The 17,995-nt window shown below is 44.9% G+C and overlaps 1 protein-coding gene and 1 pseudogene across 1 annotated transcript; one reads left to right on the forward strand and one right to left on the reverse strand.

Annotated features, from left to right (window-relative positions):
* Positions 1-14: 14 nt before the first annotated feature.
* Positions 15-4,393, forward strand: ITGB1BP2 (integrin subunit beta 1 binding protein 2). Its single transcript, XM_063634942.1, has 12 exons — positions 15-339; positions 564-675; positions 935-984; positions 1,074-1,130; positions 1,209-1,354; positions 2,060-2,154; positions 2,259-2,317; positions 2,428-2,498; positions 2,605-2,704; positions 2,980-3,093; positions 3,335-3,397; positions 3,760-4,393. The coding sequence occupies exons 1-12, from the start codon at positions 289-291 to the stop codon at positions 3,985-3,987; spliced, it is 1,146 nt and encodes a 381-aa protein (XP_063491012.1). The 5' UTR covers positions 15-288; the 3' UTR covers positions 3,988-4,393.
* A 9,409-nt stretch (positions 4,394-13,802) lies between these two features.
* Positions 13,803-14,998, reverse strand: LOC129476001 (zinc finger CCHC-type and RNA-binding motif-containing protein 1-like; annotated as a pseudogene).
* Positions 14,999-17,995: the final 2,997 nt, after the last annotated feature.

Here is a 17,995-nt window from a genome sequence, read left to right on the forward strand (position 1 = left end):
AAGGAGGGAGGGGAGTTATCTTAGGAGATGAGCTGTAGGCTCTAAAAAGGTAATCCTTTATGACCTTTTGATAACAGTATTGATCTAGACAAACATGGGGAGGAGGTGGGGATGAGATACATCAAATGGCTGAAGGGGTTGGCAAGGATTAGTGCTATTGACACTACATGGAAGTAATGATGGAGGAACGCTGCCCCTCTGAAAGAGGAAGAAAATGGGCTTAACCCTCATCAAGCTGGGGGCGGGGGAGGTCTCAAAATTGGTGTTTGTTTCTTAGCAGCTGCTGCTATGTCCAAGGCTTGGAATTGCCGTGGTGAATCTAAAACTGTCTCAGTAGTGGTGAGCTGACCTCACCCAAGTTCCAAGCCCTACTCTGCCTGATCCTTTTTTCCTGAGCCTCAGAGCTAAAATGCCCCTGAGCTCTTTCCTATTGGCTGGAAAGACCAGTTGAAGTTCCCTTGCCCATGTTAGGAGGTGTACGCCTCCTGAACTAAAGATAGAAACAGCTGGCCCTTCCAGGCAGCTAAAAGCCTCCAGACTAAGAGGTGTTCCCCATTCGGCAGCCAGACTCCTTGAAATACCCTTTCAGTAATCATTCAACCAACGCTTCCATGTCTCTACTCTGTCATAACAAAGGCTGTGGGCAGCACTTTGACCCTAATACCAACCTTCCTGGTGAGTAAATAATCCTGGCCAGGGGCTCTGTGTGGGTGTTGGGGACTGGTCAGCTGGGGGGCAGTGTGAGGAGTGGGGAAAGAAACTACCTGCCCTAGTTTAATTGGTCTGAGTGATCTTACAGCCTTTGCTGGCTTTTTTTTTTTTTTCTTCACATTATGTGGGAAGAAACCATAAATACAAACCCGGGGAAGAGGTGAAAAATGATACTTGGTATAGTTATCTTCCCTTCCTTGATAACTTGTACTGATGTCCACAGATTCCTGTTGCCATCACCCTGGGGTCCCAATCTTCCATGATGCACTTAAGGTGAGGAGTAGATGAGGGGGATTAGCAAGAGCATTTCCCAGAAGAGATACACCCAGGAAGCTAAGCTGATCTGGGTCTCTTGTTATCAGGGTTGGTCCTGCTGCCGAAAGCGAACTGTAGATTTCTCTGAGTTCTTAAACATCAAGGTAAATTATTTATGTACTTGGATTCTGCCCCCAACAGAAGGATTCTATCCCTAATCCTTATCTCCTTATCTATACTAGGGCTGTACTATGGGACCACACTGTGCTGAGAAGCTTCCTGAGGCCCCTCAACCTGAAGGCCCTGCTACAAGCAGTTCACTTCAGGAGCAAAAACCTCTGAATGTGATTCCAAAGTCAGCAGAGACCTTGCACCGGGAGAGGCCCAAGTAAAGAGGAGGAGGCCCCTGGACTTTTCTTATCTTCATGTAGCTTCCTAGGAGTAATTAATGGGTCACTGAGGACTGGGAACTAGGGACCAGGGATGTGAGGAGGGCCAGATGTCAGGGTTTGGATGGTGTATATCCTGTGCCTTAGGGGAAATTTGTGTCTGGAAATAACGCCCTTTCCTCTAAGGTGGTATGGGATGATGGGATAGATACCTGAATCAACAGAGTAGATAGCCCCTCAAAAATACATCCTTAGTGTATAACACAAAAGGGATTGTTGAGAATGACTTCTCTTTCTAGAAAAGAACTTTAAGATAAATCTCATATCAAGAAAAGGATGGATTGTATTATTGGCAGCCAGGAGACTTCCCAAATTTTGTGGGAATAATAAGAGCAACAGAAGGAAGTCATATTAGGTACACGATTAGATAAAGAGGAAGAAGATATGACTCAGTTCTGCAGAGAAAAGTGGTTAGGTTTAGAGCAACTGAGTAGATGGGTAAGAGAAGTGCTGGGGATTTCTCTAGGGTTCGGGTATTTGGGATGTCCACAGGGATGAAAATTGGCGATGGGGTTGCTACCCAACCTCTCCAACTCTGCCTCACTTTCAGCAGGCTTCTTTAATTCCATTACCATCGGTGGGAGTTTTGGAGCTAGCAATCATAGCTAATGGATCAGGACTAAATCACCACCCATAACCCGTAGGTCAGAGTTGCCTCTGAAGCTGCTGCCACTAAATATATCCCAAGCCCTGGAAATGGCATTGGAACAGAAGGAATTAGACCAGGAACCTGGGGCAGGTAGGTGGGTCTTTAGTAGGATCAACTTCATAGACTGGAATTTAGTGGAAGTGGCAATTGAGTAGGGGGATGGATAAGTTCCTGACTCTGTTTCCCTTGCCCAGGACTTGACAGTAGTCTGATCCGGACTGGTTCCAGCTGCCAGAACCCAGGATGTGATGCTGTGAGTGAGAGTTTTGAGGGGCTCAAGCATATGGCTGAGGGATGACTGGGTATAGATAGGCTGAGTAGGATATACCTTAGAATGACGTGGTTCTACTTTATCCTTCTTAGGTTTACCAAGGCCCTGAGAGTGATGCTACTCCATGTACCTACCACCCAGGAGCACCCCGATTCCATGAGGGGTGAGGGAGGGGACTGAGTGGGCTATGAGACAGGTTTCTCTTAATATTTGGTCACAAGATAATATTGGGGGTGAGAGAATTCAGTTGAATTATCTTCCTACTTCAGGATGAAGTCTTGGAGCTGTTGTGGCATCCAGACCCTGGATTTTGGGGCATTCTTGGCACAGCCAGGGTGCAGAGTCGGTAGACATGACTGGGGGAAGCAGGTAAGCCCCAGCTTTCCTGAACTCTTGATTAGAACCCAATCTCAGAGGTAAATTCTCCTCCCTCTCTGTACCACATAGCCAAGCTCCCTGTCTTCTCCCTTTAGTACAGACCAAATAAGATTCTGCTCCTTATCCCTCAACAGCCCAGAGGCTTTGCAATATGAGGTTGTGTTAATCTTTTTGAGACTCTCTGTCTCTTCTCCATATGCATCATGAGAATTCCCCTTCGGTTAAGAATTTATTCTTACCACCTGCATTTCACATCTTCTCTTTAGCTCCCGGCATCTTGCCGCCATGATTGGCACCAGACAGATTCCTTAGTAGTGGTGACTGTATATGGCCAGATTCCACTTCCTGCGTTTAACTGGGTGAAGGCCAGTCAAACTGAGGTGAGCAATGATCTGATGTTGGATGGGAGGATAGTGAATTGGGTGATACTACAATCTCACAGGCAGAGTTGCCTTTTGCTGTTAACCTGTAGGCTCCATAGTACCCTTAGAGGAAAGGAGAGTTATTAGGTCAGGGCTGTCTGGCCAACCTGTGGATCACACCTCTGACCTGGTTATCTGTCGTAATGACCTATTCTGACCTTCTGGGTTTGTTACTACCCCTGTAATTCTTTTCTCTCAGCTTCATGTCCACATTGTCTTTGATGGTAACCGTGTGTTCCAAGCACAGATGAAGCTCTGGGGGGTAAGTGAAGACCAGGGGACACAAGAGTGGGAGGCAGATGGGTGAAAGAGCGGCTAGACTGGAATAGAGGGTGTCTTGAGGGAAGGAGTTGTACTAGGAAAATGGAGGTTTTCTCTTCATTTGCTTTCATTTTCTCTCTCTCCTGCTCTTCCTATTTCCCTCTTTCCCTCTCCTCTTCCTTCTCCCTTTTCATCTCTCATTTCTTTCCTCTCTCTCCCTTATTGTTTTATTCCTCCCTTACCTTTTTTCTCACTTTATTTATTAAAATTTTCTCTCTCTCATTTGTCACCTCTCCACCCTGACCCCAATGCCTTTGATTTCCTCATTCTCTCTTTCTTCTGTTTTCCTTTGCTCCTCCTCAGGTCATAAACGTGGAGCAGAGCTCTGTCTCCTTGATGCCATCTCGGGTTGAAATCTCCCTGGTCAAGGCTGACCCAGGATCCTGGGCCCAGCTGGAGCACCCTGATGCACTAGCTAAGAAGGCTAGGGCAGGGGTTGTGTTAGAGATGGATGAGGAAGAATCTGACGATTCAGATGATGATCTGAGCTGGACAGAGGAGGAGGAAGAGGAGGAAGCAATGGGGGAATAGTGACACCAGACAGTTGATGTCTAGATAGGACCTCAATGATTCCCTTAGAATCTTAGAGACTAGGATATTGTTGGCCATGTGGCGTCATTGAGCAGCAGGAGGCTGAAGGAGGGAAGAACAAAAATTGTCCAAACCATGCTGTTTTTTCCCTTAAATAAATCTTGTATTCTTCAGTTTCACATAGTGTCATTCTCTCACCTCACTATCTAAGATTGTATTTATTACCCCCAACTGTGTGTTCAACACACATTGTGAAAACAAGCACATGCACAATCTATTCCTCACAACCACCAGGTATTTACTGAGTACTCCCTATGTGCCCAGTTATGTGTTAGGTGGTTTAGAAATATCTGAGAAACAGAAGACTTACTCATTTCTCTCAACAAAGTAACAACCTGGCTGACAAGTCAAGACCAATCTACATGAAATAATAATAAACATTATCAGGTAGTTTAACTGAGTGCTAAATTGTGCAGTACAGTTTTTAAGAGCTGTAGTTGAGGCCGGGCGCGGTGGCTCACGCTTGTAATCCCAGCACTTTGGGAGGCCGAGGCGGGCGGATCATGAGGTCAGGAGATCGAGACCACGGTGAAACCCCGTCTCTACTAAAAATACAAAAAATTAGCCGGGCGTGGTGGCGGGCGCCTGTAGTCCCAGCTACTCGGAGAGGCTGAGGCAGGAGAATGGCGTGAACCCAGGAGGCGGAGCTTGCAGTGAGCCGAGATTGCGCCACTGCACTCCAGCCTGGGCGACAGAGCAAGACTCCGTCTCAAAAAAAAAAAAGAGCTGTAGTTGAAAGAATGGAAAAGTTAATGTGGACAGTAGTAAAAAGGGAAGACTCCGTGGTGGAAGAAGTACTTTTTTTTTTTTTTTCAGAGATGGAGTCTTGCTTTGTCACCCAGGCTGGAGTGCAGTGGTGCGATCTTGGCTCACTGCACCCTCTGCCTCCTGGGTTCAAGTGATTCTCCTGCCGAGTAGCTAAAACTACAGGCGCTTGCCACTGTGCCCAGCTAATTTGAAATACAGTTTATTTTTTTCTTTGGTTGCTTATGCTTTTGATGTCATATCTAAGAAACCATTACCTAATCCAAGGTCATAAACATTTGTCCCTATGTTTTCTTCCTTTTTTTTTTTTCTTTTTTTTTGAGACAGAGTCTCACTCTGTCGCACAGGCTGGAGTGCAGTGGCGCAGTCTCGGCTCACTACAAGCTCCACCTCCCAGGTTCACGCCATTCTCCTGTCTCAGCCTCTTGAGTAGCTGGGACTACAGGCGCCCGCCACCTCGCCTGGCTAATTTTTTGTATTTTTAGTAGCCAGGATGGTCTCGATCTGACCTCGTGATCCACCCGTCTCGGCCTCCCTAAGTGTTGGGACTACAGCGTGAGCCACCACGCCCGGCCCCTATGTTTTCTCCTAAGAGTTATATAGGGCTGGGTGCAGTGGCTCACACGCCTGTAATCCCTGCACTTTGGGAGGCTGAGGCAGGTGGATCACCTGAGGTAGGGAGTTTGAGACCAGCCTGGCCAACATGATGAAACCCCGTCTCTACTAAAAATACAAAAATTAGTTGAGTGTTGTGACACATGCCTGTAATCCCAGCTACTTAGGAGGCTGAGGCAGGAGAATCACTTGAACCTGGGAGGCGGAGATTGCAGTGAGCCGAGATCGCGCCACTTCACTCCAGCCTGGGCAACAAGAGCAAAAAGTCCGTCTCCAAAAAAAAAAATGAGTGATATAGTTTTTTAGCTCTTACATTTAGGTCATTGATTCATTTTCAATTAATTTTTGTATCTGATGTGAAGTAGGGGTCCAACCTTATGCTTTTGCATGTGGATGTCCAATTGTCTCAGTACCATTTGTTGAAAAGACTATTCTTTTTCCCATTGAATTGTCTTGGTTCCCTAGTTGAAAATTAACCATAAATGTGAAGGTTAAGAAGTCCAGTTGACCCTTGAACAATGCAGGGTTGGGGCACTGACTCCCCACACATTTGACTTCTTTTTTAAAATTTTTATTTATTTATTTATTTATTGAGACAGAGTCTCACTCTGTTGCCCAGGCTGGAATGCAGTGGCATGATCTTCGCTCACTGAGACCTCCGCCTCCTAAATTCCAGCAATTCTCATGCCTCAGCCTCCTAAGTAGCTGGGATTACAGGCATGCGCCACCACACCTGGCTAATTTTTTTTATTTTTAGTAGAGACAGGATTCCACTATGTTTCCCAGGCTGGTCTCAAACTCCTGACCTCAAGTGATCCTCCCACTTCTGCCTGCCAAAGTGCTGGGATTACAGGTGTGAGCTACCACACCCAGCCACCACATAGTGGACTTTTTTTTTTTTTTTTGAGAGAGAGTCTAGCTCTGTAGCCCAGGCTAGAGGGCAGTGGGGCGATCTCGGCTCACTGCAACCTCCGCCTCCTGGTTTCAAGTGATTCTCCTGCCTCAACCTTCTGAGTAGCTGGGATTACAGGTGCCCGCCATCACGCCCAGCTAATTTTTGTAGTTTTAGTAGAGACGGGGTTTCACTGTGTTGGCCAGGTTGGTCTGGAACTCCTGACCTCGTGATCCGCCTGCCTTGGTCTCCCAAAGTGTTGGGATTACATGCGTGAGCCACTGCCCCCAGCCCATAGTCGACTTTTGACTTCCCAAAAACTTAACTACTAATAGCCTACTGTTGACCAGAAGCCTTACTGATAACATAGAGTCAATTAACACATATGTTGAATGTTATACATATTATATACTACATTCTTACAATAAAGTAGGCTAGAGAAAAGAAAATGTTATTAAGAAAATCGGCCGGGCATGGTGGCTCACACCTGTAATCCCAGCACTTTGGGAGGCCGAGACAGGCGGATCACGAGGTCAGGAGATCAAGACCATCCTGGCTAACACGGTGAAACCCCGTCTCTACTACAAATACAAAAAAAAAAAAACAAATTAGCCGGGCGTAGTGGTGGGCGCCTGAAGTCCCAGCTACTCGGGAGGCTGAGGCAGGAGAATGGCGTGAACCCGGGAGGTGGAGCTTGCAGTGAGCCGAGATTGTGCCACTGCACTACAGCCTGGGCGACAGAGCAAGACTCCGTCTCAAAAAAAAAAAAAAAGGAAAATCATAAGGGGCTGGGCGTGGTGTCTCATGCCTGTAATCCTAGCACTTTGGGTGGCCGAGGTGGGCAGATTACTTGTGCCCAGTTCAAGACCAGCCTGTACAACATGACAAAACCCTCTCTCTACAAAAACATACAAAAAGAATTAGCCAGTCATGGTAGCACACCTGTAGTCCCAGCTACTTGGGAAGGTAAGGTGGGAGGATCACCTGAGCCCAGGAGATCGAAGCTGCAGTAAGCCATGATTGTCGCAATGCACTCCAGCCTGGGCAACAGAGTGAGGCCTTGTCTAAAAAAAATAAAAAATAAAAAAAAAGGAAGGGAAAATATATTTATTATTCATTAAGTGGAAGTGGGTTATCATAAAGTTCTTCATCATTGTCTTCATATTGAGTAGGCTGAGGAGGAGGAGGAGGAAGATGAGGGGTTGGTCTTGCTATCTCAGGGGTAGCAGAGGCAGAAGAAAATCCACATATAAGTGGACCCATGCAGTTAAAACCCTTGTTCAAGTGTCACTTGTACATTTGAATGGAAATCTGAATAATGAGAAATTAATTTTGATGAGTATGGAAGATTAGGGAGAGTGATACTAGGGCAAAAGTTGTTTTAATTTATTTATTGTGTTTCATTTTAAATTCCAAAAGTAGTACATTATCACTGTAAAAAAATTAAATGCAGAAGTATGTAGAGTAAAAAGTAAATGCTTCTCTTCAGAGTCTCTCCAAGCTTAGTCCTCTTGCTGTTTGTAAGCACTGGTAACATATCAGAGGTTATGTTGAAGAAAGAAGATGAAAAAGTTAAATGGAGTGTGGCTAGATTAACAGGAGCCTAAAATTCTAGGTCAAGGATTTTGAAAATGATTTAAAAAGAGTTAAAAGGGCATTATAGGCCTTTAAAAAAAAAAAAAAAAGAATGTAGATTCTCTCTTTTTTTTTTTTTTAAAGACAAGGTCTCACTCTGTCTCCCAGGCACACAGTGGCCGCAGTCTTGGCTCACTGCAACCTCTGCCTCCCAGGTTCAAGCGATTGTCTGCCTCACCCTCACGATTAGCTGGGACTACAGGCATGCACCACCATGCCTGGCTAATTTTTATATTTTTAGTAGAGACAGGGTTTTGCCCTATTGGTCAGGCTAGTCTCAAACTCCTAGCCTCAAGTGATCTGCCCACCTCGGTCTCCCAAAGTGTTGGGATTATAGGTGTGAGCCACCATGCCCAGCCAATTCTTTTTTTTTTTTTCTGAAGCAGAGTTTTACTGTGTCACTCAGGATGGAGTGCAGTAGCATGATCATGGCTCACTGCAGCTGCGACCTCCCCAGCTCAAGCAATCCTCCCATCTCAGCCTCCTGAGAAGCTGGGACTACAGGCATGCACCACCACACCCGGCTAATTTTTTGTATTTTTAGTAGAGGCTGGATTTTGCTATGTTTCCCAGGCTGGTCTCAAACTTCTGTCCTCAAGCAATCCTCCCAGCTCAGCCTCTCAAGGTGCTGGGATTACAGGTGTGAGCCATTGCACCTCGCCAAATGTAGATTCTATCTATCTGTCTGTCTGTCTGTCTATCTATCTATCTATCCATCTATCTATGAGATGGAGTTTCACTCTTGTTGCCCAGGCTGGAGTGCAATGGTGCAATCTCAGCTCACCGCAACCTCTGCCTCCCGGGTTCAAGTGATTCTCCTACCTCAGTCTCCTGAGTAGCTGGGATTACAGGCACCTGCCACCAAACCCAAGTAATTTTTTATATTTTTAGTAGAGACAGGGTTTCACCAACTTGGTCGGGCTGCTCTTGAATTCCTGACCTTGTGATCCACCCGCCTTGGCCTCCTAAAGTGCTGGGATTACAAGTGTGAGCCACAGCACCTGGCCTCAAATGTAGATTCTTAATCAGAGGAGGAGTGAGGAGTGATCTCTCTTCTTTTTTTTTTTTTTTTTTTTGTTGTTGTTGTTGAAATGGTGTCTTGCTCTATCATCCAGTCTGGAGGGCAGTGGTGCCATCTGGGCTCACTGCAACATTCATCTCCCAGACTCAAGTGATCCTCCCACCTCAGACTCCCAAGTAGCTGGGACCACAGGCACATGCCACTACAACTGCCTAATTTTTGTACTTTTTGTAGAGATGGGGTTTTGCCATGTTGTCCAGGCTGGTCTTGAACTCCTGGACTCAAGCGATCTGCCCGCCTCAGCATCCCAAAGTGCTGGGTTTACAGGCACACACAACAACGACCGGCTAATTTTTTTATTTTTAGTAGAGATGAGGTTTCACCATGTTGGCCAGACTGGTCTTGAACTCCTGACCTCAAGTAATTTGCCTGTCTTGGCCTCCCAAAGTGCTGGGGTTACAGATGTGAGCCACTGCACCCGGCCCATTAATCTTAAATGTACAACTTTTTTCTATCTTCTTATCAAAATCAGGGAATCAGCAAATATCCAGAAGTTCTGAAGAGAACAGAGGTGAGGAATCAAAAGTTCAGGTAACCCTTGGCCAGGCGTGGTGACTCACGCCTATAATCCCAGCACTTTGGGAGGCTGAGGCAGGTGGATCACGAGGTCAGGAAATCGTGACCATCCTGGCTAACATGGTGAAACCCCATCTCTACTAAAAATACAAAAACAAAAATTAGTTGGGTGTGGTGGCAGGTACCTGTAGTCCCAGCTACTCGGGAGGCTGAGGCAGGAGAACGGCGTGAACCTGGGAGGCAGAGCTTGCAGTGAGCCGAGATCATGCAACTGCACTCCAGCCTGGGCGACAGAGCGAGACTCCGTCTCAAAATAAATAAATAAATAAATAAATAAATAAATAAATAAATAAATAAATATTAAAAAAAAAAGTTCAAGTAACTCTCGTTGTATATAAATTCAATATATAAAATTTGAAAGTCAAGTGCAGTGGCTCTCACCTGTAATCCCAGCACTTTGGGAGGCCAAGGTGGGCAGATCACTTGAGGCCAGGAGTTCGAGACCAGCCTGGCCAACGTGGTGAAACCTCTCCTCTAGTAAAAATACAAAATTTAGCCAGGCGTAACAGTGGGCACCTGTAAGCCCAGCTACTCAGGAGGCTGAGGCAGGAGAATCACCTGAAACCGGGAAGTGGAGGTTGCAGTGAGCCAAGATCATGCCACTGCACTCCAGCCTGGGTGACAGAGCTAGACTCTATCTCAAAAAAATAAAAATTGAAATTTATAGCATTAATAAAGTAGGATACTAGCTCATTTCACATGGACAAAGCCTAAAAGGTGAGAAATTTTCAAGCAGGGGTATGACATGAAAAACAACGATAGCCATAGTTACCATTTCTGATACAAACTAACTGTGCCAGGCACTCTGCTAAGTGCTTTGCATGCATTATCTCCTTTAATCCCCCATTTCCCACCATCAAATCTACATATTTGCTCACATTAGAACAAATCCTCTCCCTACCTCCTTTTATACTTCTCATTTCTTCCTACTGTATGCTATCCCCTCACACCTTCCCAGAAACCTTCCACTATTAATTAGCCCTTCTCTCTCCTGTTTATTCAACATTTCCCTCTCATTGAAATTTTTTTTTTTTTTTTGAGATGGAGTTTTTCTCTTGTTGCCCAGGCTGGCGTGCAATGGCAGGATCTCGGCTCACTGCAACCTCCACCTCCTGGGTTCAAGCGATTCTCCTGCCTCAGCCTCCCGAGTAGCTGGGATTACAGGTGCCCACCACCATACCCAGCTAATTTTTGTGTTTTTAGTAGAGACGAGGTTTCACCACGTTGGCCAGGCTGTTCTTGAACTCCTGACCTCAGGTGATCCACCCGCCCAAAGTGCTGGGATTACAGGCGTGAGCCACTGCGTCTGGCCTCATTGACATTTTTATTGACATTTAAATATGCTCTAGTCTCTCCAGTCTTACAAAAATAATTTCCCTTGAGTTCACATCCCTCTCTAGCTACCACCTAACACCCTTCTATCTGTTATAACCAAACTTCTTGATGTAACTATTCTTTTTCCATTTCCTTCTTACTCACTTATTAATATAACACACTCTAATCTGACTTCCTCAGTTTGTGGTGATAAAGTCACCAATGACTATCAAATCACTAAATCCAATGGATACTTTTAGTCCTCATCTCACTTGACCTGTCAAGCAAAATATGACAAGAAATACTCCTTGAAATACTTTGATACATTGGCTTCTGTGACACATCATGCCTCTTCTTTGTCCTACTTCTCTGACCATTCCTTTCAATCTCGTTTTTATTTTTATTTATTTATTTTTTTTTCAAATAAATGTTTTTAAAACTTTTTTCTTAGGATGACAACAATAGTATTACTATGATAGTATTAACTTTTCTTATTTTTATTGCTTTTACTAGTTAAAAGGTAATAAATGGGTGTTCTTTCAAAGTTAATATAGAACTATACAAAGAAAATTAAAGACTCTCGGCCGGGCGTGGTGGCTCATGCCTGTAATCCCAGCACTTTGGGAGGCGGAGGCGGGCGGATCACGAGGTCAGGAGATCGAGACCATCCTGGCTAGCAGGGTGAAACCCCGTCTCTACTAAAAATACAAAAAATTAGCTGGGTGTGGTGGCAGGTGCCTGTAGTCCCAGCTATTCGGGAGCCTGAGGCATGAGAATGGCGGGAGCCTGGGAGGCAGAGCTTGCAGTGAGCTGAGATCACGCTACTGCACTCCAGCCTGGGCGACAGAGCGAGACTCCATCTCAAAAAAAGAAAAAAAAAGAAAATTAAAGACTCTCTAATCCCATTCCCATATAACTACCTGCAGACAGAATGGGAAGATTTAGTCATAAATACAAAGAAGATACATGGAAAAAAATAGACAATTATTAACTCTAGAAAAAATATAGCATACTCCTTAGCTCAGAAGTGAAAAGTATTTACATGGTCATTAAAAAAAAATACATATGCATTTCCCCCAATTTTTAATTAATTAATTAATTTATTTTTATTTTTTTGAGAAGGAGTCTCACTCTGTCCCCCAGGCTGGAGTGAAATGGTGCGATCTTGGCTCACTGCAAGCTCCACCTTCCGGGTTCAGGCCATTCTCCCACCTCCGCCTCCTGAGTGGCTGGGACTACAGGCGCCCACCACCACACCTGGCTAATGTTGTTTTTGTGTTTTTAGTAGAGACGGGGTTTCACCCTGTTAGCCAGGATGGTCTTGATCTCCTTATCTCGTGATCCACCCGCCTTCGCCTCCCAAAGTGCTGGGATTACAGTGTGAGCCACCGTGCCCGGCCATAATTTTTTTTTTTTTTTTTTTTGAGACGGAGTCTCGCTCTGTCGCCCAGGCTGGAGTGCAATGGTGCGATCTCAGCTCACTGCAATGTCTGCCTCCCAGGTTCAAGCGATTCTCCTGCCTCAGCCTCCCAAGTAGCTGGGATTACAGGTGCCTGCCACCATGCCCTGCTAATTTTTGTATTTTTTAGTAGATACTGGGTTTCACCATGTTGGTCAGGCTGGTCTCGAACTCCTGACCTCAGGTGATCCACCCACCTCGGCCTCACAAAGTGCTGGGACCCAAAATTTTTAACACAGCCACATTGGGAAGATTGAGGAAGGTAGAAGTATAAGAGATTGAATAATCCCCTTTATTCTTTTATTAAGTGACAGAAATATATGTATTTTATTTAGCAGCATGCATGCACATATGGGTAGTTTCTTCTAGGGAATGGAATGTGGTGCTATGGGTAGGGCAGACAAATAACACCTGTGTTTGATTTTAAGCCTTTTAGAGCTATGTTACTTTATATTTTATTAGGTATTTACAACTTATTTTATAGGTATTTACTATTTATCCAGATTGGGATAAAGCTACAAGAAATACGACCAAACACCCATATTTAAAGACAAAATTATCATGAAAAGTGTATTAACATAAATAACAATAAATCATTCAACTTTTCGGTCTTCAGGAAATTTGTGTTTTTGTTGTTGTTGTTGTTGTTGTTTTGAGACAGTCTTGCTCTGTTGCCCAGGCTGGAATGCAGTGGCACGATCTCGGCTCACTGCAAGCTCCGCCTCCCAGGTTCACGCCATTCTCCTGCGTCAGCCTCCCGAGTAGCTGGGACTATAGGCGCTTGCCACCATGCCCGGATAATTTTTTTCTATTTTTAGTAGAAACATGGTTTCACCATGTTGGCCAGGATGGTCTTGATCTCCTGACCTCGTGATCCGCCCGCCTCGGCCCCCCAAAGTGCTGGGATTACAGGCGTGAGCCACTGCTCCCGGCCAATTTTTTGTATTTTTAGTATAGACGGTGTTTCACTATGTTGGCCAGTCTGGTCTTGAACTCCTGACCTCGTGATCTGCCCACCTCAGCCTTCCAAAGTGCTCGGATTACGGGCGTGAACCACTGCGCCCGGCCTCAAATAAATTATTAAAATATCTTTTTTCAGCTAGGCGTGATGGCTCACACCTGTAATCCTAGCACTTTGGGAGGCCGAGGCAGGCAGATCACCTGAGGTCAGGAGTTCAAGACCAGCCTGGCCAACATGGTGAAAGCCTGTCTGTATTAAAAATACAAAAATTTGCCGGGTGTAGTGGCGTGTGCTTGTAGTCCCAGCTACCTGGGAGGCTGAGGCAGGAGAATCGCTGGAACCTGGGAGGAGGCAGAGGCTGCAGTGAGCCGGGATCACACCACTGCACTCCAGCCTGGGGGACAGAGTGAGACTCCATCTCAAAAAAAAAAAAAAAAAAAAAGAGAAAATATATCATTTTTCTTGGGATGACAGTATTAACATGATAGTATTAACTTCTTATTTTTATTAAAATTAGATCGTCAAGATTGTTACTAACAAATCTTGATTTTTATGACTGTGCTAGGGCAAGATTTTAATCACTAAGTTCTTCCTCATCACGGAAATATGTGCTTTTCTTTATCCTTGGGCGTCTTGAATCATCTGATGTTGAGGGGCCTCCTGAACTGTGTTTCCATTTTTTTTGTTCTTCAATTTTGGCTTGCTGGAATGCTATGGCCTGACTGAGGTGATCAAGAGCAGGATTCTCCCCTTCATCTTCACTTTCTACTACTTCATCAATTTCCTCTGGTTCAGGAGCTTTCTTTTTTTTTCTTTTTTTCTTTCTTCTTTGGAGGCTCACGTTCTCCAAGCATATTTTTCGGACAGGCATAACTTAAGTGTCCATTTTCCCCACATTCATACCACTTGGATTTATCAAAGTAGTTTCGCCTTCAGATGAACACAGCTGCTCTTCCATTGTCAATAGCAAGGCTTCCTCTTTTTTTTTTTTTTTTTTTTTTTTGAGACGGAGTCTTGCTCTGTCGCCCAGGCTGGAGTGCAGTGGCATGATCTCCGCTCACTGCAACTTCTGCCTTCCAGGTTCAAGTGATTCTCCTGTCTCACCTCCCTAGTAGCTGGGATTATAGGTGTGCCACCACACCCAACCAGTTTTTGTATTTTTAGTAGAGATGGAGTCTCAACATGTTGGCCAGGCTGGTCTTGAACTCCTGGGCTCAAGTGATCCGCCCGCCTCGGCCTCCCAAAGTGCTGGTATTATAGGCCTGAGCCACCGCACCCAGCCAATGCTTGCTTTTATCACTCTACCAAATAACTGTTTGTTGTTTATTGCCCTGGTACAGTTTTGTGCAGTCTTTATCAAAAAATACAATAAATGCAACCCCTTTACTCTTCCTGATATCTTTATCTTTCATTATGGTAACCTTTACAACTTTGCCATAGTTGGAAAATATCCGGTACAAGTCATTGTCAGGGAAAAGGGCAAGCTGGATACATACACTGTGCTCTTACTTGGAGCCAATCCACCACTCATTTCTTCAGGTGGGGCGGTCCTGGGAGACCAGAAGAGTGCGGGCCCTCGGCTCAGCTGGGGCTCAACCCCGACTCTTCATAGCCGCCCACAGCGGCCTTGGCATCACGAGTCCTGGGACTCATTTTTACACTCCTCCTTTTCTTCCTGGCCATTCAGTGATTCAGTTCCTTAGGACTCAGTCCTAGGATTGCTCTCTTCTCATATAACTTCCAGACACCCTCAATTATGTACATGACTTCAAATATCACCCCCATGTAGATGACTGACATTTTAATCTCTAGGCCATATCATTCCACTGAGGCTCAAATCCAGTAAGCATGTGTTTGCTATTATTATTACTGCTGCTACTATTATTTTTCTTCACTGAAAGTTTTTTACCTTGGTGTGTTAGAAAAGTTAGATGATTTTTTTATGGAAGGGGTGTGGACACATCTCCAATATCCAATTTTATAATGTTTCATTAAGAAAATAGGATTCTCTTGACAGGTTTTACTCCTCTATAAAGTGATAGCATATTTACCACACAATTGCATCAGCTTCAGGATTAAGGGAAACTGTATTCACCTGATGAGGAAGTACAGTATTTTGTATAGAATGCCACCATGCTAGGCACTTCTACCCACATTATTTTATTTAATCCTCACACTTGCTTTGTGAGGTAGGTATTATTATCACAACTTCTTATAGATGAGGAAACTAGGGAACAAAATAGAAAATAGCTTGCCTGGGGTCATACAGCTACCGATTAAAACCTCAGGCATTGCTAAGAGCTGTCCTAGAGTCATTTGAAAACATCTAAAACCTAAAACCCTAAAAGGGATCTTGGAAGAGGATCTTGATATGACACCCCTCTAGCCTAGCAGAGTCCCTTTGACAAGACTAACTGGGGAACAGGGAGGCTCTTGATCAGTGATATCTTACATTGATGTAATGCTTTTCCAAATAACTTTTACATCTCTGATCACCTGCTCTCTAACCTCACTGGGATGCCTAGATACTCCACCTCTCAATTCATCCAGATGAAGTAATTATCTCCCAGTTATAGTAGTTTTCTCTCCCACACTCCATGAACAGCCACTCCAATGTTACTGTCTCTGAGACCCCTGCCTCCATTATCCTGCTTTTTCCTTTCTGCTCCCAAAGTCCCAGAAACTGCTAGCGGGAGAACCAAGTAGACAAATATAAATTCATGCTGTCCAATTTCAACTTGGCCCTTGCAGCTGCTCAGCAACCCTTTTATTTGTCTCATACGTTCCCTGGCACTCTCCCACAAAGGCTGTTCCAGACCTTCCTCTTCTTAAATTCCAGCTCCTCCTGTTCCACTCCTTCAGACTAATCTGTGCACTTTCATCAGATGCTTGAGAATTCAATAATACTGTTTTAAAGCTTTTTAATAAAGAATTTATAACATGTATAAAAGTAGACAGACTAGTATAATGAAAGTATTTCAGTATATATCTCTAAAAAGTAAGAATTATTTTAAAAAAAATCATATTAGTGCATATAAACAATAATTCCTTCATATCAGATACCAAGAAGATATCTTCATATCATCAAATACCAAGTATTTATATATATATATATATATATTTTTTTTTTTTTTGAGACGGAGTCCCGCTCTTCACCCAGACTGGAGCTCACTGCAACCTCCACCTCCCAGGTTCAAGCCATTCTCCTGCCTCAGCCTCCCAAGTAGCTGGGATTACAGGCGCCCGTCAGCATGCCCAGGTAACTTCTGTATTTTTGGTAGAGACGCGGTTTCACCATGTTGGCTAGGCTGGTCTCAAACTCATGACCTCAGGTGAGCCACCACACCCAGCATTTTTTTTTTTTTTTTTTATACAGAGCCTCACTCTGTCGCCCAGGCTGGAGTGCACTGGCATGGTCTCTGCTTACTGCAACCTCTATCTCCCACGTTCAAGTGATTCTTGTGCCTCAGCCTCCCAAGTAGCTGGGACTACAGGTGCACACCACCACATCCAGCTAATTTTTTTTTTTTGACACTGAGTATCGCTGCGTCCCCCAGTCTGGAGTACAGTGGCAGAATCTCATCTCACTGCAACCTTCGCCGCCTCCCGGGTTCAAGCAATTCTCCTGCCTCAGCCTCCTGAGTAGCTGGGATTACAGACGTGTGCCACCACGCCCAGCTAATTTTTGTATTTTTAGAAAGACTGGGTTTCATCATGTTGGCCAGGCTGGTCTCGAACTCCTAACCTCAAATGATCTGCCCACCTCGGCCTCCCAAAGTGCTGGGATTACTGGCATGAGCCAGCATGCCCAGACAATTTTTGTATTTTTAGTAGAGACAGGGATTCACCATGTTAGGCTGGTCTCAAACTCCTGACCTCAAGTGATCCGCCCACCTTGGCCTCCCAAAGCGCTGGGATTACAGGTGTGAGCACCATGCCCAGCACAGGAACCCTTAATTTAAAAATGACATATACTGGGGCTGGGCGCAGTGGCTCAGGTCTGTAATCCCAGCACTTTGGGAGGCCCAGGCGGGCAGATCACTTGAGGTCAGGAGTTCAAGACCAGCCCAACCAACATGGTAAAACCCTGTCTCCACTAAAATCACAAAAATTAGCCTGGTGTGGTGGTGGGCGCCTGTAGTTCCAGCTACTTGGGAGCCTGAGGCAGGAGAATCGCTTGAACCTGGGGTTGGGGGAGCATGGGGGGAGGTTGCAGTGAGCCGATATCATACCACTGCACTGCAGCCTGGGTGACAGAGTGAGATCTCCCTCTGAAAAAAAAAATAAAAATTAAAAATTAAAGGTTATCTTTATCTCATTTTTTCCTTGCAATTTTTTCATTGAAGGAATTGGATTTTTTTCAGTAGAGTTTCTCACAGTCTGGGTTTTGCTGATTGCAATTTTGTCCATAATTTAATATGTTTCCTTGACCTGTATGTTGTATGTATTGATATAAAATCAATAACATCTTGGCGGGATGCGGTGGCTCACACCTGTAATCCCAGCACTTTGGGAGGCTGAGGCGGGTGGATCACAGCGTCAGGAGTTCCATACCAGCCTGGCCAATATGGTGAAACCCCATCTCTACAAAAAATACAAAAATTAGCCGGGCATGGTGGTGGGCACCTATAGTCCCAGCTACTCGGGAGG

The sequence above is a fragment of the Symphalangus syndactylus genome, chromosome X, assembly GCF_028878055.3.
Source record: "Symphalangus syndactylus isolate Jambi chromosome X, NHGRI_mSymSyn1-v2.1_pri, whole genome shotgun sequence".
Taxonomy (NCBI): domain Eukaryota; kingdom Metazoa; phylum Chordata; class Mammalia; order Primates; family Hylobatidae; genus Symphalangus; species Symphalangus syndactylus.